The sequence below is a fragment of the Adiantum capillus-veneris genome, chromosome 14 (assembly GCF_014529385.1).
Source record: "Adiantum capillus-veneris isolate H3 chromosome 14, ASM1452938v2, whole genome shotgun sequence".
Taxonomy (NCBI): domain Eukaryota; kingdom Viridiplantae; phylum Streptophyta; class Polypodiopsida; order Polypodiales; family Pteridaceae; genus Adiantum; species Adiantum capillus-veneris.
The window spans coordinates 130668110-130693901 of NC_140944.1; the positions used below are offsets into that span (position 1 = coordinate 130668110).

At 42.2% G+C, this 25792-nt stretch overlaps 2 protein-coding genes across 5 annotated transcripts in view; one reads left to right on the forward strand and one right to left on the reverse strand.

Moving 5' to 3' along the window:
- Positions 1-25792, forward strand: part of LOC147443120 (uncharacterized) — a 131477-nt gene that overhangs the window by 11172 nt on the left and 94513 nt on the right. The window contains exon 6 of one of the 4 annotated variants that reach the window (XM_086529047.1): positions 11-1181. The exons of 2 other annotated variants lie outside the window; for them this stretch is intronic. In XM_086529047.1, the coding sequence (XP_086385173.1) occupies positions 11-72 (62 nt within the window). In that variant the 3' untranslated portion in view covers positions 73-1181. Of the gene's footprint in view, positions 1-10; positions 1182-4357; positions 4674-25792 lie in introns of those variants that run through there. One more of the 4 variants, XM_086529051.1, reaches the window with a different exon arrangement.
- Positions 10874-25792, reverse strand: part of LOC147443121 (peptide deformylase 1A, chloroplastic-like) — a 51498-nt gene continuing 36579 nt past the window's right edge. Inside the window, exons 2-4 of the mRNA XM_086529052.1 lie at positions 11805-11894; positions 11621-11688; positions 10874-11452 (exon numbers count right to left, since the gene is read on the reverse strand). Coding sequence (XP_086385178.1) covers positions 11206-11452; positions 11621-11688; positions 11805-11894 — 405 coding nt within the window. The 3' untranslated portion in view covers positions 10874-11205. The remainder of the gene's footprint in view (positions 11453-11620; positions 11689-11804; positions 11895-25792) is intronic.

Here is a 25792-nt window from a genome sequence, read left to right on the forward strand (position 1 = left end):
TGTTGTGTAGAGAGTTGGAGTCGAATATTATGCATGAGGAAGATGAAATGGACACTTTCCTTGCTGGTGTAAAGGATATAAATGAGCAACTTATTTTTGCAAGTGAAGTCATTTCTGACAATTCCCTTGTGCAGACTGTTCATGATGCTTTGAAAAAACAAAAAAACAGGACTAAATAGCATGCAATTGAACATGTCTTTATTGCTGCTTAAAGAAAAGGTGATAACAGCAATGTAGCCACTTCTCATGGTTCTTTGGCAAGTGGCAAATCACCTATTTTCAATGCTTCTGTTGGCAACACCTATTCTAGGAATTTTGGTGAAAAAAAGCAAAAATAAGATGCATTGCCATTATTGTAAAGCTAATGATCACTTGATCAAGCAGTGTTCGAAATTGAAGGCTAAAGAGGCTAAGAAGAAAGAGATTGGTTCCACTACAAATGCAACTATTTTTGAGTCTTCAGTGAAAGGAGATTGTGATGATGATGTTGATGCAAAATGGGCTTTTAGTGCAGAGTGCACTTATGATCATTTTGTCCATGATGCATGTATGTCAGTTGCTGCAGATGCTCAAGTGTGGTACTTTGACAGTGGTGCTAGAAAGCACATTACGTCTCATCGTGACTTGTTAACCTCTCTTGAGGATCTCCCTCATGGGAATACAGTAACTTGTGAAAACAATGCCTCTTATCCAGTTAAGGGAGTTGGAAAGATTGTGTTTACTGTTGCAAATGGCAGTTCTTTCACACTTGTTGATGCATTGTATGTACCTGGGATCAAGAAGAATCTTTTGTCTGTATCTGCACTTGCTAGACTTCAGTCTTGTAGTCAAATTTGTGGACGACATGAGTGTGAGTTATGCCACATTTGTCTTATATTTGGTCCTGACAACAGAGAGATTCATGTAAATCGCAACATTTTTCCTAGAAGTTATTTTTAGAAAATGCAAAAAATTGAGATAAAAATAAGGAAAATTCAAGCTAGCATTACGGTAGCCCGCCATCCATTGGTTGTGCAACATTATCTCTCTAGCGCTAAAAGGACCAAATTTGAGTCCGAACCTTCCCCAATGTTGAACAAAAGTAGGTAGAGAGATTCACAATCCTTCCCTGCACACATAGAGGGTAAGTTACACAAGAGTAGAGGCTCTCAGCAGGAGAGATCAGCTTGGCTTATGTACTAACGTAGGACAACCTTGCATATCTTTTCACAAAGGCATTGTCTCATGAGAATTTTAAAGCTTTCTGCAAAGCTTTGGGCTTACTCTCCTTTGTGGACTGATCATGTCCTCAGGGCATGGCACTTACTCATGTAACAACTCTCATTCACCGCATCACTCCACGGGGGTTTGTTACCATATACATGTGGTAGTGATGTGTGTGAACACACTTAGGACCGCCGGGGCATTTTTCCCTCTCTAGGAGTTTTCTTCCCCCGTGCATTGTATATACGCCCATTCATTTCTAGGACTAGCTATCTTTCCATTGCACACTAAGTAATATACTCTCTGTTGTGTGCCTTGAGCTTCCTTCGTCTTCTCCAAGCTGTGTGTGTTTCCCTGCAACCCTGATTCCAACAATTGTATTGTAAAAACAAATACACTGAGTTCATCTCTGATTTATAATAGAGAGAGATCCTTTCTAGGCACTTGAGCATCAGATCCTTCTTGAGCATCAGTAGTAGAATGTAAAGATTTGCTCAAGGGGTATAGAGGGAGAGACAACATGGACAGAAGATGAACAAGTGGATGAAGGAGCATAAGCCTCTAAGACATGAGCAATAGAGGATGTTGAGTGATGCTATGAAGATGGCCATGGTGTTTGCAAATGCATAGATGTGCGTGGAGAGAGTGCAGAGTTGTTGGATCATCACAAGGAGGAGAGTGCACAAAAGAGTGTGGGGGTGTTGGGTGATGAGCCGAGGGGTGAAGATAGGATTCCATAGTAGTTGCTCCGTTGTCAAAAAAATTGGGCATAAAAAAAAGGCTAGAATCAGAATCCTTAGAAGGATGAGAGGAGGCTTCTGCATAGGCTTTTTGTATTGCTAAAGGCTACTCTTCATATCTTCAAGATAGAGGGTGTGGTTGTGGCTTTGGTTGTGGTGGGACAAACACATTGAGGATTCCATGGGGTTGCATCTCCACAAGATTAATTAAATTTTGGATCATTGTGGTTCTGAAGACCTCCACATGAGCCTAAACTATTTTGTCAGGTTCATAGCCTACAAAATCATTCCACCCATAATAGCTTCAAGAAGTTATGCTTTCTCATCCATAACAACAAAATAGCTGTTTGTTCTTACACTTCTATACTTCTGTACATAAATGCTCTTGAAAAATATTTTGCATTTATAAAAACTCTCTATCCATAAGAATGCCCGTCATGTTGTTCTCGAACCTTGTACTTAGCATGTTGTCTCAGATTTTCTCCTACGTCAACACCTATAGGGCACCCACAAGTTGTTGAACAAATCTATATGATTAGGCAGAGGGTGATGACTAGTTGCATCAATAGTTGAAAAACTATATAAACTTCACTTACCTCCGGACATTCCCGTGGAACCCATGTGCATGGGTATGTGCAAAGTTTGCAAGATAGCAACACTTGTGCTCCTTGTTCAAACCAACAAGTTTCCAATGGAAACTATTTGAATCAAACATGAATTTAGCTACTACTCACTATAGACACTCTATTTGAACAATGACAAAAAATCACAACACTTACTCCATTGTAAGCTAAAGGCAAAACTTTTATTGTGTCCATGTTGATGGATTGAAACCAATCAATGAGATCAATCAAGGAGGTGACATTTGAAGTGTGTACCATTGATAGCTATGATTTTACCACAACTACTTTGGATTGAATATTCTACAAAAGATTGAATACTAGGGGGCTAAGAGTAGAAAACATTTTGTCCAAAAGATTAAACTTAATTGAATTAGAAATAGTAGTGGTAAGGGAAACATCAAAATGGGAACCAAGGAAAACAAGGACTTCCTTGTTGGCTTCATGAATGAATTTTGCTTTCTCTCTATCTCTTGATTGAGCATGAGACTCCTCATCCACTTGCTCATGGCACCATTCCACACTTAACACTAGTTTGGTACCAAAAAGGGTACTTTAGTGTCCTTTATTCACGAGTTTAAATAAAATGGTACATGAAATCTAGAAAACATCTCAAAAAATGCTTTTATGAACCTATAAAACATTATCCAAAGTACTCATAAAAGCTACAAGCCCTCACTTTTGTACATAACTTCAATAGTAGCTATACTCATAAAGAGCACCTACGCAAAACAACAGTTGACGTTTCACTAAAACTCGTATTTTAATATGAGAAAAAAATGAGCAAGTTGCATGCAATAATGCAGGGTAACTAATTATATATGTGCTTGATATTTTTGCAAATCTCATGTGAAAAACATTTCCTTTGTGACTAGAATCCAATATAGAAAACTATATGGGTCATTTGTGAATTCAATCAACGACCACATAAAACATTTAGTTCATATAAATTTGCATTGTCTTATATTGCATATATACTTCATAACTTAGTTCCTAGACATATTCTTGTTATAATAAGTTATTTCTTACTCATAAACCTTGAAATCTATGCAAAACCTTGTTATGATGAGAAGTTATATTCAATTTATGGAATTTTTGTTAAAATTGCACTAAATTTTTATGATTTTTTTCTCTAAAGACTCATCACGTAATCTTAATATCATATCAAGTTTGGTAAATTTTTTAAAAATTCTATGTTATTCACCTCATAACTGACTTAAGGCATGAACATTATCTATAAATCTTGTTTCTAGCTTCACAAAATAATCATGACAAGTTGCTAGAAAAATAGAACACTTATTGTCTCATGACACTTGAGTGTTTAATTGCAGAACTAGTGTTATACAGGTGCCATAAGCATGGTGGGTGGTACAGACTATTGTCACCTTAACTTTACTTAGGGATGGAATGCTCAATATATTGTCCATTTTTCGGTAAAAAATGGACACTGACATAAGTGTTACTATATACAAACCACAAATGTCATATGAAATTGATGTCATGGGGCATCACGGTAACGTGGGCATGAGCTGTTAGAACGAGATGTCTTGAAAAATTTCAATGTGAAAATCTTTGGTTGCCTCATCATGTAGGCAACCCATTGTGCTTCTCGCGCACCAAAAATTAAGGTCGATCCTTTCGGAGATTCCACGTACAACTCTTTGAAAAGGGAGCTTAAGGATAGCCCTTTTAGAGTTTGCAAAGCTCCAGTAGAGCACTTCTATTCTACTCATATTTTTTATTCCTCATTGCAAGATGTAAATTGAGAAGGATTTTTCTTGCAACATGTGACAGGGGCGATTGGTTAATTTGAGGGTACACCTTTCTCGGAGTCTCTTTGTGTGCAGCATGGGAACCGTAAACTTTTGCAAAAAAAGAAAGGTGGAAGGAAAAGAAGTAAATCTATACTATATATGAAGCAGCTTAAATTTTTCAAGGAAGGAGAGACCCTCCATGTGTCACTCACTCCTTCACCGAAAAGAAAACCTCTCTAAAATGTAAAAGGGAGAGCAAGATTGTAAAAAATAACAAGCTACTTTTCAGCTTTTGTCAGAATGTAAAATCAAAAGAATTTACTTTTCTTTAGTAGTAGAAAGTGTTTTAGTAATAGAAATTCGAAGACTTTCTACTTTAGATAGAATAAATGTATTGGTTTACATGCGCATACCAAAAAGGAGATAAATTTAGTGGATATTTTATTATTTAATGAGAATTTAATTTTTGAGGATATATTTGGTTTTATCTTTTCAAGAGGTTTTTTTCAAGACCAATATATATTTTAAAAAAAATTAAAAAGTTTTTATTTCTTTAAAGATATTAAAAAAAAAAGCTCATGCGGTATCGACTTGGGGTAGTTTCACTTTGAGAAAATGCATGCAAATGAAGGAGTAGTTATCCATGTTATTGACCATGAGAATGAGAGAGAGAGAGAGAGAGAGAGAGAGAGAGAGAAAGAAGAGAGAGAGAGAGAGAGAGAGAGAGAGAGAGAGAGAGATTGCACGTGTGTGCGTGTACGTGCACCTACACATGAGAGAGAGAGAGAGAGAGAGAGAGAGAGAGAGATTGATTTTCCTTTTGAGCTCATAGGAGTCCGTCTCACCAAGAGCACCCTTCAAGCCCTTCAAATTTCGAGAGGGGGGGGGGGGGGCACTTAATATCTATGCGACTATCACGTGAATACATCAGAAGGGGTTATTATTTTTTTTTCTCACATACAAAAGGGTACCATAAAATGTAATTGGAAAAATCTTTATAGATTGAATTATTTTTGTCAAAAATTCACAAAGAAGGAGTTTAAAAATAGTCCTTGAACGCACATGATATAATTTTTTTAATATATAGTGACCCCCCAATCAAATTTTCAAGATAATATGGTTTTCTTTGAGTAGTAGTGTATTTTCAAAAGGGTAGCTATACGTTTTTCACCCATAGAATATAAATAAAATTCCCAACAAAAATCAACTCTCACATTGGCACCCCAGATAGGGAGAGAGGTTGCGCAATTAACGTATCTTTTACCAGTTCTTTAATATTTAGTCATTTTTATTTTTAAGAGTTAAACCATGGGCCATGCTTAAAATCAATAAATTATCTAAAATTTGATAAGCAAAGGTGCCTATAAAAAATCAAATCCCCCCACATACACATATAGGAAAATGTTTTAGCGTCCAATGAATGATGCAACAAGCAGAAGGGAGTAGAGGAGAAAGAGAGAATAAAATGTTTAAGGGTGTAAGAACAATTTAAAAAGACGTTAAAGTTATACAACAAGTATTTAACACTTGAATATCTATGGGAAGGAAGGAGGGAGGGAGAGAGAGAGAGAGAAGAGAAGAAGAAGAAGAAGAAGAAGAAGAAGAAGAATATAATTTTTAATCCCATAGGAACAATCCCAGAAGATATATCTGGCAACTTGGGTGAGAATAAAGTTATTTTCTCTCTCTCTCACACACACACACACACACACACACAAACACACACACACACGTGTCTTGAAAAATGAAGAATTTAAAATGTTGTAGGAACGATCCAATGAGATCTCAAAGATATATTCAATGGTCTCAAGTTCAAGATCTTTGAGTGTGAGAGAGAGAGAGAGAGAGAGAGAGAGAGAGAGAGGGGGGGTTTGGAGGGGGGGGGGGGGAGGCACGAAGGGAGCATAAAAGTTTAGATGTCATAGCTATTGTACTATAACAACAACAAGAGGATTCAAGACCTATGTGACAATTCTTTGATATAAGAATATATATATATATATATATATACATATATATATATATATATATATATATATATATATATATATATATATATATATATATATATATATATATATATATATATATATATATATAAAGATATGTACATATACATACATATATATATATATGTGTGTGTGTGTGTGTGTGTGTGAACACACACACATGTGTATAAATATGTATGTACATATCTTTATACATACATATACATACATATATATATATATATATATATATATATATATATATATATATATATATATATATATATATATATATATATATATATGTATGTATGTATGTATAAAGATATATATATATGTGTGTGTGTGTGTGTGTGTGTGTGTGTGTGTGTGTTTCTAAGTGTACTCAAGTAGGGTATGATACTTATATTCTCAAATTTTCAAGGAACCTAATGTGTACACAAAAAGAGGCTGTCCTGCATTGCCTCAATGTCCAATTGCACATTAACACAGCAACAATTAAGCCAAATGGTTGGTATAGTATAGATTGTGCGCAAGAAAATAGGCTCAAGCTGGTTAAATATAATGTGCTCTCTCAAAGAGGAATATGCTTTTGTAATTAGAGGGTAGAGATAGATAGAGATTAATGGCATGCACGATTTTAGTCACAGCTTTAATTTTACACCACGTCCTTCAGTTTAGCATAATGGCCAAAACTCCTACAAAAATAAACAATTGAGCACCCTTACTTTGCTTTCATTTCTATCACTTTTTGAGATGCAAATGATGTGAAAGTATACATGAACAAATAGTGTGCACCTTATCATACTAAGATGCTTATGTATTTTTGTGATTAGGTGATGACATAAACCATTATCATGCTTGTGAACATAGATAGAGATCCAAGAGAAGCATCTAGAGAGCAGCATAGATGTAATCACATTCTTAATATTAAAAAAACGTCAGCTCATCTCTTTGAAACTTGAAGCTTTTCTGGTACATTGGAAACTATGGGCCCTTATATTTTCACAACTCTACTCTTAAACATGAAAAGTTTTCTAATTACACACTGTAGCAATTATGGCCCTTCATCTTTAAACACTTGCTGGCTTACCCAGTTTGTACTTCTCGACGTGGTAGTTCTTTTGTCAACTCTAGGTAGACCAAGGGAAAGATGGCCTTCTTGCCATATTAAAAGTTATGATGTACACTTCTACCATGTCTTGCTCATAAGAAAGATGCAAATATAGAATTAAGTACGAGAATGGAGTAGAGACGTTGAATTTAATTGTGTTCCTATTGCTGAGACCAATTCTAGAACCCACTCCATTTTCAAAAAAAGCTTTATTGTTACATTGATTTCAGACAGCTTTCATCTTTTCACACCATGCTAACTTACTTAATCTGTATAATCAACATTAGTAGCATTGCTAAACGAAGATACACCAGAAGGAGGAGACTCTCTCTCTCTCTCTCTCTCTCTCTCTCTCTCTCTCTCTCTACCACAATAGAAGTAGAGCACTCCTAAGTTTTGAACAAGGTCTAGCACCTCATGAAAAACAATGTCTATGAGAATCTCCCAAGCTTGGTATCAAAGAATGCTTTGTAGAATCTTACATATATTTATGTTTTTTAGAATCTTCAAGAGGTTGTATAATGCATTACTTTTAGAAATGCAATAGAATATACATATAGGAATAGAGTATTGATAGTGTTTCACTTGGAAGAGAAGATATCCCTACAAGAATAGAAGCGATGTTTCTTTGGCCGCAGCAACGCGCGGGTCACATACTAGTTGTATAATAAAAGAGGAAAAAATGAAGCATCATGATCGTGAAAGCTAGATCTAAGAGTGGAGGACCTAACTTTGACAACAGTGAACCCTATGGAAAGAGAGATGTAGTATATAAGGGACGACATCATCATCATAACAATATCCCAACACAATAGTGCAAGCTTTGGAAAGTGTACACCCACATGCATGGAAGACATGTGGTAGTCAGTCCCACTCAACCCTATCTCGCACCACAAAACAATTTGAGGGGAAAGTCAAAAGAAAAAAAAAACAAGCCCACTCATGTTATGGTGCGACGAGAAGAAAATTGTTGTTGCGTCATAACATGAGAGGAGGGTGGTTTTTTTTTCTCCCATTTGCGTTGTGATGCGATATATTATCATATGTCGCTCCACAACACTAGTTGGTGGTGTGTATTTATCTTCCCCCTACCATAGCATAGTGGCACGACATTATTTTGTCACACGAAAACACGAAATGGGGGGTGAGGGTGGGGGGCAAGATGCGCACCCCTCCTTTTCACCTCATGGTACGACAAAGAAAATTTGTCGTGCCACAACCCGAAATGGGGACGAGGGTGGGAGCACCTCTCCATACATGACAAAAAAAAATGTCGACCCACAACATGAAACGAGGGCGAGGGTCGAGGGAGACCCCTCCATGTCGCATTGTGATGTGATAAAAGTTTTTTTTTTCGTGCCACAGCATGACATGGGGAAAAGGGACGGAGGGGAAACAAATCGCCCCCTCTTGCATTGTGGCACAACAAGTGTTTTCCTTGCAACAAAATGTTTTGTCATGCAACAACATGAGATGGGGTTGGGTCCAGAAGCGCAACCTCCCTCTCATGTGGCACAGCAAAATTTTAATTGTTGCGCCACAACGGTAGAGGGGTGTGCATTTTTACCACCTCCCTCTCTCGCATTCTGATGTGATTGAAAACCAAAAAATGCAACACTAAAACACAGACCAAGTACAAAATGGGATCAATGATGCATAAATTCAAAGAAAATTCCACATGAACTCCTTCATTGAAATTTAAAGACAAAGTAAAAAAGGTAAGGGATGCACTAACTGCTTTTTTTTTCACTATTAGTTTTCTTCTTTTATCTTTGGTAGTTTCTTATCCTTTGTTTTTGCACTATTGGTTCCCACACCGTTCACGTTCTAGGATTTTTCATCTCCTTCTTCAGCTCTTTTTGCATTGCTTTATCTTTACCAATCTTTTTTGCACCTCCCTTTTAAGTCCCCCCTCCTCTTCTCAAAAACCTTGACTTTCCCCATCTTCTTGTCCTCCATTTGTGCAAAGGCTGGCCTCGCTCCTATCTGCACCCTCAACCTCCTTCGAAGGTTTTGAAGTCACCTGCCCCGCCTCCCACCTACTAGTTGTCGCCATGGCCAGCTTCCTCCCATGCGCCTCCCCAGCCATCTCTCTGTCACGCACAGTTTATTAAACAATTGCCTAAAGCTTGGCACACGCTATGCTCTCCTCTTGCTAAGCAACCCCCCCCCCACACCAACCCCAAACCCCCCGCACAGGACTATATTGGTTGGTTCTCTTATGGAAAGTTGTTTGGATGTGCCATGGAGATGAAGATCAATGAGTGGGTAAAAAGAATGACAAAAGCGCATATAGACAAGCAAGTTTCCAAAAACATCATAGCACCATTGAGAAAAATTGTTTGAGAGGTAAAGGATTGTTTGTTGCTTTTTGGACTTCAAGAAGAAATCTTTTGATATGGTTTCTCGTGCAGAGGGTCTCAAGTGCCAAATGAATATATACTTGCAATTTCTTGGTATTTTCGAGTGCATACGCAAGAGGGCATGTGCAAAAGTCATCACGTCCATTTCGAAGAATTGCATGGGAAGCAAGTAAGAAAGTCCACAAGATGCACCACAACAAAAATCTTAAGTTCAAGGTGGACACAAGACATCAAGGGGTATGGAAGATGGGATGCATTACATTTTTGCTTCATGATGGCTCCAAAGACTCTGAAGTGAATGAGGCTTTTCCACAACACCAATGTATCGCGGATTGGGAGTGAACCAAGGGCTCGCGCTTCATACATTACACCATGTATGCTGCCCCCGATCACAAACCATCTTCTTCTTTGAATGATAGAGCCAAATCACCCGTACATCTCGAGCCTACCCCCTTGATTGTGCACACTATTGCCTCCCTCCAGCTTAGCTCTCATTCTCTATGATGCGAGACAAGGGATTGAGCATCATCAAGGAGTCTCATCGACTGTGTACTTTATGCCCCCATACAATGTGCGAGTCTAAGCATCACACCCTACTTAAGTGCTTAGCTTTTGACCACATTAGCACTTGCTTCTCCCCACATTTTCAGCCATGAGCTCTCCCTACACTATTCCTCTCCCAACCACAATGTGGACACTATTAGGATGCTTTCCACAATTCTCGAGTATGGAGTCGCCTATCAACTCCACACAACCAACATGAAATGTTTCTTTTGGTTCCCATAGGTCATATTTGACCTTCAAAGACGGTAATAAAATCTCTCTATCTCTCTCCAGAGATAGCGGCATCAAGATACAACAATAAACCACAAGGCAAAAAACAAAGGTTAGCTTGTAAAGTACTTTCAATTACTAGTGCTTCTCATTTAATCACCACATCTAAAAGACCACATCATCTGAAAGACAAGGCGATTCAAATTTCGTTAATAAAACCATCTAGATCATAAGATTCAAGATTGCAGCAACAAAACCAACCCAAACTAAAGCTTGCTTAGAGAAGAGGACAAAATACTATTAATTAAAGAACAAACTCAACAAAATGAGGTTGGCATTATAATTATTTGGATAGAATCCATCGAATTTTACAAGCGTCAAATGTAAACTCGTCCACACCAGGACAACAGACAAAGTACATGAGATATCATGTTTAAACTTCAAACATATCTACAACAGGAACAAGGACAAACATTGGAATTTCTTGATTGCTATTACCAAAGTTTCAAAACTGATCCTTGAGCCTTAGAATCTTAGCCCGCTGTACAATATAATCCACTCTGTGCTTTGTGTCTTGCAACCTACAATGAGACATTTGGCGGTCTACAATGATATGTTCACAAACTCCTAAGCAGTCACTAGTGAATTCCTAGTGTGAACAGACACCTGGCTTGGGACACCCTGAAGGCAATGGAAGCCTTAAATTTTCATTTGTTCTGAATGTCTTTGGCACCATCTTTTCCACATAGAGCACACCTTGCAAATGATCGCACTCGTGTTGCAAGATTCGGGCTTGCCAGCCAGAGGCCCTGATCTTGATGGGCAATCCATCTTGTCCGAACCCAGACACTTCCACTTCAAGATGCCTTTCCACAAGCCCACGATATCCCTCCACACTGCAAACACATAAACTAGTACATGATCATAAAACTCACACAACACCCTGCCAAGCTCAATGCAAAAGCTACAAAGTCACATAGGGTGTGCTGCTTTGCCAAAAGCAAAGTCAGGAATGTTGTTTCTTGATCAAAGAACAAAATTGCCCAAGTTCTAAATAGCTTTACCTTAGACACCCTTCAAAGAACCTTGCTTTTTGTGTTCCCAGTTTCTTCAAGACGGGATTGCATAAGACCTTTGATGCAGAATATTAAAATTGCTGTCAAAAATACTTTCAGTCCACAATACATGAATTATGTTCAACAAAATAACAACCAGCTCCACCATACGAAAAATGCAACAGACAATTACCAAGAGGTCAAATGGAACCCGTTGTTGAGCATCTGCTTCCTCCTTTGAAACATAGCTAATGTATTCTTTGGTATCTTCGAGCACTATTATCTGCAGCAATTTACTTGAAAGCACAAAAACAATCAGTTCGGTGTAAGAACTTATTGATATTTGAGACGAGCCACACTAACAACAGCTTAATCCTCAAAAATAACAAATGAAAATTTCATGAGCCATGCCCATTGGCGATGGATAATGTAAGCATGAAAAAAAATAGTTTTAGGTTAGTGGAACAGGTAAGAGAGGGCTTTACCCTTGCCCTTGGGAGACTAGCAAAGAGGACCAAGGTAGAGACAATGTGTGTGTGTGTGTGTGTGTGTGTGTGTGTGTGTGTGTGAGAGAGAGAGAGAGAGAGAGAGAGAGAGAGAGAGAGAGAGAAGAAGAAGAGAGATTTCAATGTCGTAGGAACAATCCCAAGAGATACCCAAAGATCTATCCGACGAGTTTTGAACTCAAGACCTGATATTCCAGAGGGAATTGGGATAACCAATCTACCACACTCGGGTGAGCTATTCAAGTTTCCTCTTCTTATTCACACACACACACACACAAATGAGAAGGGAGATTTTAATGTCATAGGAACAATCCCAAGAGACCTCAAGAGCGTGTAGATTTGGGGGCTCCTCTCCTGGGTTTTGCACGGCCGGAGTGAGGGCTGTTTTGTGGCTGTGCCTAGAAGGGGGTGGGGTAGTTTTCTCCTGTCCGGATATGTCTAGCCATGCTAGACCAGGGTTTTGGCTGAGTCCATGGTCTTTTAGTCTCCTGCTGGCTGGAAATATTTTTCCCCAGCCATTCCTATTTTTCCTTCCCCCTTCTCTCCTATTTAACCTATTTTCCCATGTCGTGGGGGATGGAGTGAGGATCGGGCAACCTTGGACGTTCCGATATAAGCAGGGCCAAAGGGGGTATTTTAGGCATGCAGACACTAGCCCAGCAGGGGTGCCCTCATATCTTTTGGAGGGCAGGTGAGGCAGAGTGGAGGGCAGCCCTAACGTTTTTGGGCAGCCCTCATCTGCATCTTTGGGCAACCAGCCAGTTAGGTGATCTGCGTTGAAGGAAACAATGTCCCAAGAGTGTATCTCTGATAATTCTTCCCATTGATAACCAATCTGTGTTTCCGCAATGCTTGAAACACTCTGAACAAATGCTCTCAATGTTCTTCCTCGGATTTAGAGAAAACAATGATGTCGTCGAAGAATGTTTCCACAAACTGTCGAAACTCTCTCTGATCCATTATCTTGTTGAACGTTGCAAAAGCATTAGATCCAAAGGCATCACCAGATACTCGTACGATATGAAGGATGTCCTGAATGCGGTCTTGTATACATCTCTAGGAGCAATCATGTTCTAATGATAGCCACTTTTAAGATCGATTCTACTGAAGCAAGTAGAATCATCGATCATGGGTATTAAAAACTTGTTTGTGATGGAAATCTTATTGAGAGCCCTATAATTGATACACATCCTCCAAGATCCGTCTTTCTTCTAAAAAAGCAATATCGAAGAACAAAAAGGTGAGATACTGTGTTGGATCTATCCTTTTCCAAAAGGTCCTAAACTTGGCTCATGATCTCCCCCTATCAAGCACAGCTCATTTTGTAAGGCAATCGATTCAGTGGAGTACTATCAGAGATCATGTCAGGTGCAGCGCAAATGAAATGGTGAAGATCTAGGTTTTACACTTCCACAAATCTTTTACTTCTTTTCCTTGCGTTAGTGATTGCTTCAACCTGAATGATGGTTCCTTTTACTTTCCTTGAAGAGAGGAAATTACATCCGATGGGGTCCCAACCAACCCTCTCAAGGGCCCCCCACACTGTTGCCGATGTGGTATTTGCTTTAGATTGCGTGAATGGAATGTACACATGCAATACCTCAAGTGCAGACTCTACTGACTCGAATCGTGAATTTCGTCGCGGTAACTTCTATAGAATCAACACCTCCAGGGCTGATTTAATGCACCTTTGGATCCTTCTCGATGTGGGATTTCAGATGGCCACCAAGAGGTAGATTTGGGGCTGAATTGCGCTCCCAAGGAATCAAGGGCTGAAAACTGGCTGCAAAAACGCAAATCTGGCACGCAAAACGCAGCAGATCTGTCACGCGAGAAACACAGCCAAAAACACAGTTGATGATGGAGCTTGAAAAACGCTAGGCTGAGGGTCTCCTTTATACTGACCTTTTTGGTCAAGTCGAGAAATTTGTGCCAGGTCAGGAAAATGTGCAAATGTGCGCACATGAGAGCTTTCTGACAATAACTCTCACTATTCTGTGACCCATTTGGCGAACAGTCTGGACCGACACGGTCCTCTAACTTAGACCTACATGCTTGTCATGCCACATGCCCACCGTAGTGTCATAACATCTGTCAAAACGCGTGTACAAACCCTTTTTGCAAGAGGGTTCCAGAGCTGGAAAATTGGCTTTACAAGTCCATGAAGCATGTCCACCTGGCACAGAGCCATGTGCACGTGACATCCCCTCCTCCTTAAGGTGAGGTACTAGTACCAACTCCATGCACGCCACAAGATGGTCACGGATGAAATTCCTTCTAGATGATGTCCTCCACGGCGACTTTTGAGAGAGAGGCTCCCTTGGTGATGTGGAAATGTCCGACAAGCTTGTGTTGCAATCTAGCGTCAGTCCTAGTTTAGCATAGGACCTAGCTTGGCACTTTGTGAGCCTATAGTAGCATGTGCATGTTCAGGCAGGTCATAGTTGCATACCCTCTCTTGCACAGTACACCCAATTCAGCATATAGGCCTGTAGGCATGTCAACGGTCCCTTAAGGCACTTAATAATAAGTGACCTTTCACCATATTTTTCCCAAGGTCGTGGGGGTTAAATTGGCATTGCTCGACCCAGCATTGAGTCACCTATTTACGTGAACCTCTTGGTTACCTCCAATGGCAAGTAAGCATGTCACGTGCGCACTTCACTTGCGCTACGTGGACATGCTTCTACTACAGTCTAGCATGAGTCTTAGCTTAGGACCTAGCTTGGCACTTTGTGAGCCTCTAGCAAGACATGCATGTCCAGGCCGATCATAGTTGCATACCCTCTCTTGCACAGTACCCCATTTCAGTACATAGGCAATTTACCGCACGTGAACAGCCTCTTAAAGGCACACTTAATTAATAAGTTACTTTTAGCATTTTTATAAGGTCGTGGGTTTCAGCTAGATGCTCCTCGACCCAGTCTTTTCCACCTATTTATGCATGCCTTTGGGCGCTAGGAGAACCCGAAGAGGCAGCAACAGCAGAAGAACCTGCACACTCCGGGATTGCAAGCCGGCACCTCAGCATTTTCAGCCTCCTCTCATCAGCGTTTTCAGCCCTGTAGAATCAGCGTTTTCAGCCCAGAACAGCCAGCGATTTCAGCCTATGATCGCCATCAAACTTCAGCCCCTAGCCTTGTCATGGTTGCAGATTCTATTTTCAGCATTCAACCATAGCCTCGTCGTCGTCGTCGTCGACATAGTACCCCAGCATCTAGCACCCCTTGTGTTTTGGCTTGGCTCTTGTCTCGCTCAGCATAGGGATCTCAATACCCATTAGTACCCCGTAGTATCCCTCAGCATCTACCGCAATACCCCGTCGTCGTCTTCATCGTCGTCGACACAGAACCCATCAGCACCCCGTCGTCGTCTTCATCCTCGTCGACACAGAACCCATCAGTACCGCAGTACCGCAGTACCCTTCAGTATCTCACTAGTACCCAGCATTAGTAGCATCAGTACCCATTAGCATAAGCATCTCAGCCTTCAGTATCATGGTATCAGCATTGTGCAAGAATTAAAAAAAGTACTTTTCTCTGGCAACAGAGCAAGGGGGACCCTTCAAGGTTTGGGACCCGAAATTTGCACCTGACATTGGTATCAATGCTTTGTGCGTGCTTTGGCTTTGCGAACTCAAGGGAAGAACCACCAAGAACCCAAGCAAAACCAAGAACCCAAAGAGCCTCTCCGATTGTTTTTTTTCCTTGAAGAAGCTTCACGTCCCTACCTTGGACTTATTAGCCTCTCAGCACCCTCAGTATCAAGCATCCAGTACCAGCTCCCATCTTCATTGCCATGACTTTGAAGGAAGATCAATATCGGATACACGAAAACCGAGATCTTGAGTACCAAAATCTACTTGCCTCTTATGCGGATATGGGAGGAGTTGGAGACGGGATCCCTAACCCTCTTCTGCATTCGCATTCGCATGTAGCGTGCATCCACTTCCGTCAACAAGCAACCTTTGGAAATATCTCCGAGCACCCTTACCTTTCAGCTTCACTCGCAATGTTTTCACGACACACCTATTTGAGTGGTCAGTACTTGCTCGCAAGGCAGAGTCAGCACCAAGGCTGGTATTCTGCGAAGGTAGTAAGGCTACCTAATAACTCGTGTGGTCGGTGTTTACATCGCAGCCGATCTACATCCGCAATATCCACCCGTTTGGAGGAATCTTCATCGGTTATGCATCCACAAGCATCAGAAGTCCAGAAAGAATCCACAGGTAGAAGTTCGGCAAGTTGTGCCTCACCTTTAGCAGAGGGAGATGTCATTGGCGCTACGAGGACATGCTTCTACTACAATCTAGCATGAGTCTTAGCTTAGGACCTAGCCTGGCACTTTGTGAGCCTCTAGCAGGCCGTGCATGTCCAAGCCGGTCATAGTTCCATACCCTCTCTTGCACAGTACCGCATTTCAACACACAAGCAATTTACCGCGCGTGAACCGTCTCTTAAAGGCGCACTTAATTAATAAGTGACTTGTAGCATTTTTATGAGGTCGTGGGTTTCAGCCAGATGCTGCTCAACCCAGCCTTTTCCACCTATTTATGCATGCCTTTGGGCGCTAGGAGAACCAGAAGAGGAAGCAGCAGCAGAAGAACCTGCAAACTCCGAAATCACAGGCCAGCACCTCAGCGTTTTCAGCCCTGTAGCATCAGGGTTTTCAGCCCAGAACAGCCAGTCGCCATCAGACTTCAACCCTAGCATCGTCATTCTAGGCATCGACATCGCTAGCGTTTTCAGTAGCCATAGCCTCCATATCGTCGTCATCGACACAGTATCCCAGCACCTAGCACCCCTTGTGTTTTGGCTTGGCTCCTGCCTAGCTCAGGATAGGGATCTCAACACCCATCAGGTACCCCGTAGTATCCCTCAACATCTACCACAATACCCTGTCATAATCTTCATCGTTGTTGACACAGAACCCATCAGTACTCCATTGTCGTCTTCATCCTCGTCAACACAGAACCCATCAGTACCGCAGTACCCCTCCGTACCCATCAGTACCTCAGGCTTCAACACCCCATATACCCCTCAGTACCCACAATACCCTTCAGTATCTCAGTAGTACCCAGCATCAGTAGCATCAGTACCCGTTACCATCAGCATCTCAGCCTTTAGCATCATTGTATCAGCATTGTGCAAGAATAAAGAAAGTACTTGCTTTGGCAACAACGCAAGAGGGCCCTTGAGGGTTTCGGACCCGACATTTGTATCTGACATTGGTATCAGAGCTCTGTGTGTTACCCACAACATCAGTACCCAGTGTTTTCTACCTCAGCACCTCAGCGTTTTTCAACATCACCAGCGTTTTCCAACCAGTAACGCCAACAATTTCAGCCCTCTGTCATCGACAATTTCAGCCCACAATCTTCAGCGTTTTTCAGCTTCAGATTTCAGCCTTTATCACCAAGTAGCAGATCCAAGCAAAGCCCCCTTAGTGTTTTCAGACTTCAGTCTGTAGCCTCTCAAGTACCGTCAGTACCAAGCCTCCACTACAAGTACCTATCACCGTCTAGGATCATTGTAACAAAATTGTGCAAGTCAATAAAGCAAGTACTTGCTCTGCCAACAGAGCAAGGGAGCCCTTGAGGGTGGTTAGGACCTAACATGCCGTGTCGTCTCTCTTTTCTCTCTCTCTGTCTTTCTCTCCTTCATGGTGTTTAGTTCAGTTTCTCTTTTCAAGTGAAGTAACCTTGTGTTTGTGCAGAGTACTAGATCCGAGCAAAATCCTTAAACACTTCCGTTGCACCTGACATTGGTATCAGAGCTCCGTGTGTGCTTCGGCCTCGCGAACTCAAGGGAAGAACCTAAAGAACCCAAGCATCATTTTTTTTCTTTTGAAAGAATCTTCACGCCCTGACCCCGGACTTATTAGGCACTCCCACCCTTAGTCCATCGTGCATCGGCACAGTCCCGTCTTCATCGCTATGACATTGAACGAAGATCGACATCGGATACACGAAAATCCAAATCTTGAGTACCAAGATCTACTTGCCTCCTATGCGGATATGGAAGAAGTTGGACAAAGGGACCCTAACCTCTTCTGCATTTGCATTCACATTCGCATGTAGCGTGCATCCTCTTCCGTCAACAAGCAATCGTGGAAAAACCTCCGAGCACCCTTACCTTTCATCTTCACACACAATGTTTTCACAACAGGACTATTCGAGTGGTATTACTTGCTCGCAAGACAGAGTCAACATCAAGGCTAGTATTCTGCAACAGTAGTAAGGCTACCTAGGTGACTCCTATGGTCAGTGGTTACATCGCAAAAGTACCTACAAACGCAGTATCCACAAGTTTGGAGAAGTTTTCATCATCTTATGCATCCACAAGCATCAGAAGCATTCAGCATCAGAAGTACACAAGGTATCCACAGGTAGAAGCTCAGTAGTTGTGTCTCACTTTTCACAAGGGGTGTCACATGCGCACTGCAATTCAGCCACGTGGACAAGCTTCTGCTACAGTCTAGCGTCATTCCTAGTTTAGCACAGTGTCACAAAATGATGACATGGCATGTTCACCCGAAAACTAACAGACTTACAAGATTATAAGTTGTTCCAACTTATAGGCCACCCATCCGATGAGGCACTTGGAGACACACAGTGATAATAAAAAAAAGAAAGATCACAAAGATGCTGACGTGGCAAGTGCAGTACGGACAGCCCGTGAATTGCATTGATTGTTGGCCTGGCAGCATACGGATCTTCGTGAATTTCGCTGGCTACCCAGAGCGCTAGCTTTCGGGCCTGAGATGCTCTTGGCCCTTAAGTTTTTCATTGTAGGCTTTTGGGGCTTTGCTTTTGGGCATCCTTGTACTGTTTATAAGAGCTATTGGAGCCTCACTCTACAAAGCATCTGGACGCAGTCTGAGGCCAGAGATCTGTCCTTTGCGACTTAACGCATCTGCAACAAGGTTAGCTCTATATGGAACATACTCAATCAAACCTCCAAATTGCTCAAAAAACTGAGACCACCTTGCCTAGCGGTCACTCCAATATGCATTAGGCATAATCTGAAGCCATTTGATGGCTTGATGATGAGTACGAACAATAAACTCTCTATCATACAAAAAATGCTTCCAATGCTTGAGAGATGCCAGACAGACAGAAGTTCCTTATCATACACAGAATCATTCTTTTCAGCATTGTTTAACTTTCTACTGAGAAATGCAACTGGACGGCCATGCTGTTGCAGTACAGCTCCTATGGCGACGTTGCTCGCATCCTCCATACCTCAAAGGGGTCATCCCAAGAGCCAAGGATGGGACACGAAGCCTTAATCACCACAACCTTGAGAAGCAGTCACCGCAACCTTGAGAGCTTCAAAAGCCTCAATGGCTGCCTCGGGCAAAAGAACGCGTTGTCGACAAGTTTTCACCCCTTTCAAAACATCAGTCATGGGTGCGACAATGCAAGCAAAATTCTTTATATGCGAACTATATGCCTAACACACACCTAAAAAAGAACGCACATCATATGCAGTTTTGGGCAAATCCCAATTACGAACCTGTTCTACCTTTGCTGGGTCCAACCTGACACCGTCTGCAGAAGTGATATAGCCCAGATAAGTAGCCTCAATTAGAAAAAATTATGATTTCTTAGCTGCGATGTATAGCTGACACTCGTATAAATGGGCTAAAACCCTTTCTACATCCCATTCATGCCATTCCCATGAGGTAGAAGAATTAAGAATGTCATCTAGGAAAATAAAAACACACGCCAATCATGTCACAAAAACGACCTACCATGAGACGGTTGAACGTACCCACGGTACCTGTCAATCCAAAAGGCATAACAACATACTCCCATTGTCCCCGCTCTGTGCAGAAAGCGGTCTTGTAGATGTCGCCCTTAAATACCCTTACCTACTGGTACCCACTTTTGAGATCGACTTTGTTGAAAACCTTCGCACCATTCAGTCTATCAAGGATATACTCAATGTGAGGCATCAGAAACTTGTTCTTGACGGTCATCTTGTTGAGTGCCCTGTGATCTACACACAAATGAAAAGACCCATCTTTCTTGCGAACAAACAAAATAGGAGAAGCAAAAGGACTTACACCAAGACGTATGAAACCCCTGGCCACTAATTCGGTGAGTTCCCACTCTTAACTTCTTGAGACTTGTTCAGACGATAGGGAACCTTCCTGACGGGTTGTGTTCCCTCCATGAGTTCAATGCAATTATCCTCCGGACGCTCGCGAGGGAGATAGGGGGAAAGATCATCCTGCAAAAACTCAAGCTTGTACTTCTTAAAACAAACCTGAGTATTGTTTAAGGGTCTTGAGATCCTGCATCACTTGAGTGGCATAAATGAATGCCGCTTCAGCTCCTCGTCGTAACTCACGCTTAGCCTGCCCGTGAGAAATGAGAGGTAAAGAATGGAGGCCTTGCTCACCGCAGATGACCACGGGAGACAAACCTTCCAGTGAGTGAGTGAGTGTGTTTGCTTTCCAAATCAAATAATGAAGCATGCTCACGAAACCATTTAATACCGAAAATCATATCACATCCTGAGAGAGGACAAACAACAAATTTTCGACGAAAAGATGCTCATCAAGAGAATTTAAAGAGACTCATCAAGGTGCTCATCAGAAATGTGGTGTATTTTCTAGGTTATAAAGGTGCTGACAAACGATGTGAATTCTGTTGTTGATTTTGGGGGTGCTTTCTTAGGACCTTAGTGTGACATTGATAGCATCTTCCTTCTTTGCCATAAGCGGCTCTTTCTTCCAAAGTTAACCATCCTCCTAAAATCCCTTGAGCAGATTATCACAGGTGTCAACTTAGGTTTTATCTTGAGATTTGTTCTTTTCCTTAGATTCATTGTGAGACTTTTGTGCTCTAGGTATGAAGGAAGATTGAGAAGAAGAGTTATCGTTATGCTTACCATTGGTCTTGGGTTTTGAGGGTTCTCAAAGGTACTTTGAGACGACTTGGCCTCGTTAGGCTTGCCTTTGTTGTGCTTCATCTCTTGGGCGAGAGCTATTGCCACTGCGGTGTTGTAGTCACTGGTTGAAGACTTGCACATCGAACTTCATGTACTCATCTAACCCAAAAAGGAAAGCATCCTTTTGTTTGACATCCGATTTGCATAAATGGACCCCAATTTGCAAAATACGGTTATAAAAAGACGAGTTATCGTTATGCTTACCATTGGTCTTGGGTTTTGAGGGTTCTCAAAGGTACTTTGAGACGACTTGGCCTCGTTAGGCTTGCCTTTGTTGTGCTTCATCTCTTGGGCGAGAGCTATTGCCACTACGGTGTTGTAGTCACTGGTTGAAGACTTGCACATCGAACTTCATGTACTCATCTAACCCAAAAAGGAAAGCATCCTTTCGTTTGACATCCGATTTGCATAAATGGACCCCAATTTGCAAAATACGGTTATAAAAAGACATAACAAGAGTGCCATTTTGCTTAAGACCACGCCAATCTTCTTTTAACCGATCTAGGTGCTGCGGTGGCACAAAACCACCCTTGCGCTAGTCTTGGAAGTCGCCCCAATTGAGCGAGAGAGAGGTACGCCTTCCTCGGCATGCTCAAGATGCTCAGTCAACTGTGACTCCTGCCAAGCTTCATACCAATTAATGGCATCATACCTGCTAGATACATGGCAATTGTCAAAACTTTACTGTTACTTGTTTTCTTGTTAGTCGCAAAGTAAGCATTAAATTGATGCAACCAAGAATGAATCACAAATGCATTCATCTTACCATCATACTTACTAAACGTCAACTTCTCAGTGACAAGATTGTTGGAGTCGTTGCCTCTACCTGTGGTACGTGATTACTCGTCAGGCTCCTTGAGTGGTTCGCCTTTCGTGGAGAGTACCTGTAGGACCAACACCCGCATGTGTTGGTCCCTCTGCGCCTCTCCATAGCCGCTCGCTTCTCTTCGGCCGCTATGCGTTGAGCCTCACATGCTTGCTCACGCTCGAGCTTCATAGTTGTCCTTCTTTCTTTGGCTGCTAAGTGTTGAGCTTCGCGTGCTTGCTCACGCTCGAGCTCCATAGCTGCCCTTCTTTCTTTACGGTCGCGGTCCATGGTGGCACGTTGCACCTCTTGTTGTAGCATGATCTCCGTCATCAACTTGACCAAAGCCTCCATAGGGTTTGATGCAATCCGTGGAGTAGATGGGGATGGCAAAGGATCGGAGAGCTATCCTCCTGGTGTAGAAACTTCGTCTTCTCCAACTCCACTCTCATCACCTTCACGCAAAGTATCCATTCCGCATCGGGTCATGACCATGCACTAAGTTTGTTACGTGAGCACTTCACTTGCGCCACGTGGACACGCTTCTGCCATAGCCTGGCACCTTTGTGAGCCTCTAGTAGGACGTGCATTCCCATGCCGATCACACTTGTATACCTCTCTTGCACAAGAACATTCATTTCATCATGTAGGCATTTCACCACGTGAACCACCTCTTATAAGTCATTTTATTAAAAGTGACTTTTGAAATTCTTTTTGTAAGTTTGTTGGAAAATTAGGTAGGGAAAATTGCTAAAGATCTATAAAAGAAACCCATTGGGCACTCAGGAGAAGCAAAAGAAGCAGAGACACAAGGAGGCAGGCACCCAGCAGGCAGACAACAACTCAACAGGAGCCCTAGCGTTTTCTCAAGAAGAAGACCCAAATCAGCCTCGTGTTTTCAAATTTCAGCAGATAGCCCAGCGTTTTCAGTTTTCATCCTTGACGACGTCGTCGTCGTCGCCATCGTCATCGTCGTCGAAGTCCCTATCTTGACGACGACACCATCGCCATCGTCATCGCTGATCCCTATCCTGACGACGACACCTTCGTCATCGTCATCACAGTCCCGAACTTGAGGACGACACCATCATCATCATTGTCATAGTCACCATCGTCGTCATCGTCGTCGACATAGACCAGCAGTACCCGTCGTTGACATCATCGTGGTCGACATAAACCCCGTCGTTGAAATCACCGTCTTCGACACAGAACCGTCGTCAACTTCACCGTCTTCGACACAGTACCGTCGTTGACTTCGTCGTCGTCGACAAAGACCCTTAGTACCTCATCGTCGACTTCATCATGTTCGACATAGATCTCGTCGTCGACCTCCCCGTCTTCGACATAGAACCCGCAGTACCCGTCGTCAACATCATCGTCTTCGACATAGTCCCCTTCCGTATCTCAGTACCCCTTCAGTACCTCATTACCCAACATCAGTAGCATCAGTAGCGTCAGCATCTCAACATTTAGTCATTGTAGCAGCATTTTGTGCAAAAATAAAGAAAGTACTTGCTTTGACAATAGAGCAAGGGGACCCTTGAGGGTTGGGACCCGACATCCCTGTGTCGTCTCTTTTCTCTCTCTCGTCTCTCTTTCTTTCAGTTCAGTTCAGTTCAGTTCTTTCAAGTGAAGTAAAGTGTCCCTTGTGTTTGTGTGCGGAGTACTAGATCCGAGCAAATCCTTATTCTCTTCCGCTGCACCTGACATTGGTATCAGAGCTCTGTGCGTATTCAGCTTCGCGAACTCAAGGGAGGAACCTAAAGAAGAACCCCAGAAGAATCAAGAACTTTAAGAAGAACCTCACAAGAAACAAGAACCACAAGAGTCAACAACCCAAGAACCCAAATACCAAAGAACCATCAAGAATCCAAGGAACCTCGCCCAATTTCTTTTTCTTGAAGAATCTTTGAGTCCCGACCATGGACTTACCAGATCCCCTCTTCATTGCCATGCCTTTGAAAGAAGATCGACATTGGATACACGAAAACCCAGATCTTGAGTACCAAGATCTCCTAGCCTTGTATGCAGATATGGAAGGCGTTGGAGACAGGATCCCTAACCTCTTTTGCATTCGCATTCGCATATAGCGTGCATCCGTTTCCCTCGTCATTGAACCTTTGGAAAGGACTCCGGCATCAAACCTCGGTCCATTAGCATTAGTAATGTTTTCACCGCAGTCAGTGTTCGTAGAACAGCTCTTGCTACAGCAGGCAGAGTCAGCATTATCTGGTATAGAACCCAGGCTGATATTCGGTAATCGTAGAAAGGCTGGACAGTGACCCTTGCACGCTGTTTGCATCGCCAACTGTACCCACAGCACTCGCAGTACCATCAGTCCTTGGTTTCGGAGAAATTTTCATCGGTGATGCATCCACGGCATCAAAAGCATTCATCAGTCAACATCAAAAGTACAGATAGAAGTTCGACAACTGTGCCTCACTTTTAACCATAGTTACAGAGAAAGCCATTTTTAGGTCCCCATTCCCATTCCAACTTTCCGTTCCGAATCCCCGTTCAATGTTTGAAACGTGAGTGTCAGTAACAGGGATGGCGTTTCATGCCCGTTGCCGTTCCCCGTTTCCGAAATCCCGTTCCAGGTAACTATGCTTTTAACAGGGGGGATGTCACGTGCGCACTTTACTTGCGCCACGTGGATACGCTTATGCCATAGTCTAGCATGAGTCTTAGCTTAGGATTGAGCCTTGCACCTTTGTGAACCTCTAGCAGGACGTGCATGCCCATGCCAGTCACACTTGCATACCCTCTCTTGCACAAGAACATTCATTTCATTACGCAAGCATTTTACCGCGTGAACCACCTCTTATAAGTCTTTTATTGAGAGACTTTTAGAATTCTTTTAAGTTTCTTGGAAAAGTAGTAGGGCCAATTGCTAAAGATCTATAAAAGAAACACATTGGGCACTCGGGAGAAGCAGAAGAAGCAAGGACACAAGGAGGCAGGCACCTAGCAGGCAGACAGCACCTCAGCAGGAGCCCTAGCGTTTTCTCAAGAAGAAGAAGACCCAGATCAGCCTGGCATTTTCAGATTTCAGCAGACATGTCACGTGACACATACAACCCTATGTGTCCGTGGACAAGCTACAGCATGACCAGGGTTCAGTTCAGTCAAGCCAATCTAGAATAGGAAGTGATCTGGCAATTTTGTGAGTCTGTTCGCAGACCGTGCATGTCCAGACACTTAGATTAGATGCATATCCTCTGGTTGCACACAACATGACCATCAGATTCCAGTTAGATCCCATCAGTAGCATTTTTACAGTGTATAGACCTATTTTCCCTATTTTTGACATTTTTCACTTATTATTTTTAAGTGACTTTTGTTGGAAAGTAGGTAGGGCAATTTTGCTAAGTTTGTATATAAGCAAACCTAGCGCTAGCACTTTCTGGCAGAAGAGGTAGCAGGAACACCTTGCTCAACAGGCAACTTCTCAGCAAGACACCCCACATCAACAAGGCTAGCGTTTTTGCATCTGCAAGGACCTAGCGTTTTCACTCTGTCACGATTGTGACTTGTTACACTCTTCTTGATTCATTACAGATGCAGATGCGAAGTGTGACTAACCCAGGAGGACTCCTGTTCTCGAATGGTCACACCCCTTCGCCCAAAAGACATACCTCTTCGCCAAAAGCCACACTCCTTCGACGACTGGTCACACCCCTTCACCTTACGGATGCGACTCTTCACCCAATGGTTGCAGCTCTTCGCCGAAAGGATGTGTCTTTTCGCCTAAAGTCATGTCTCTTCACAAAGAGACATGCCTCTTCACTGATGACTATTCAATTCCTATAAAAGGAACCCTTGTATCACACTTTCAATCAATCAAACACAGAGTCTTCTAAGTCTTGTTCTAAGTTCAGTTTCAGTTTCTTAAGTCTTAATCATGAGT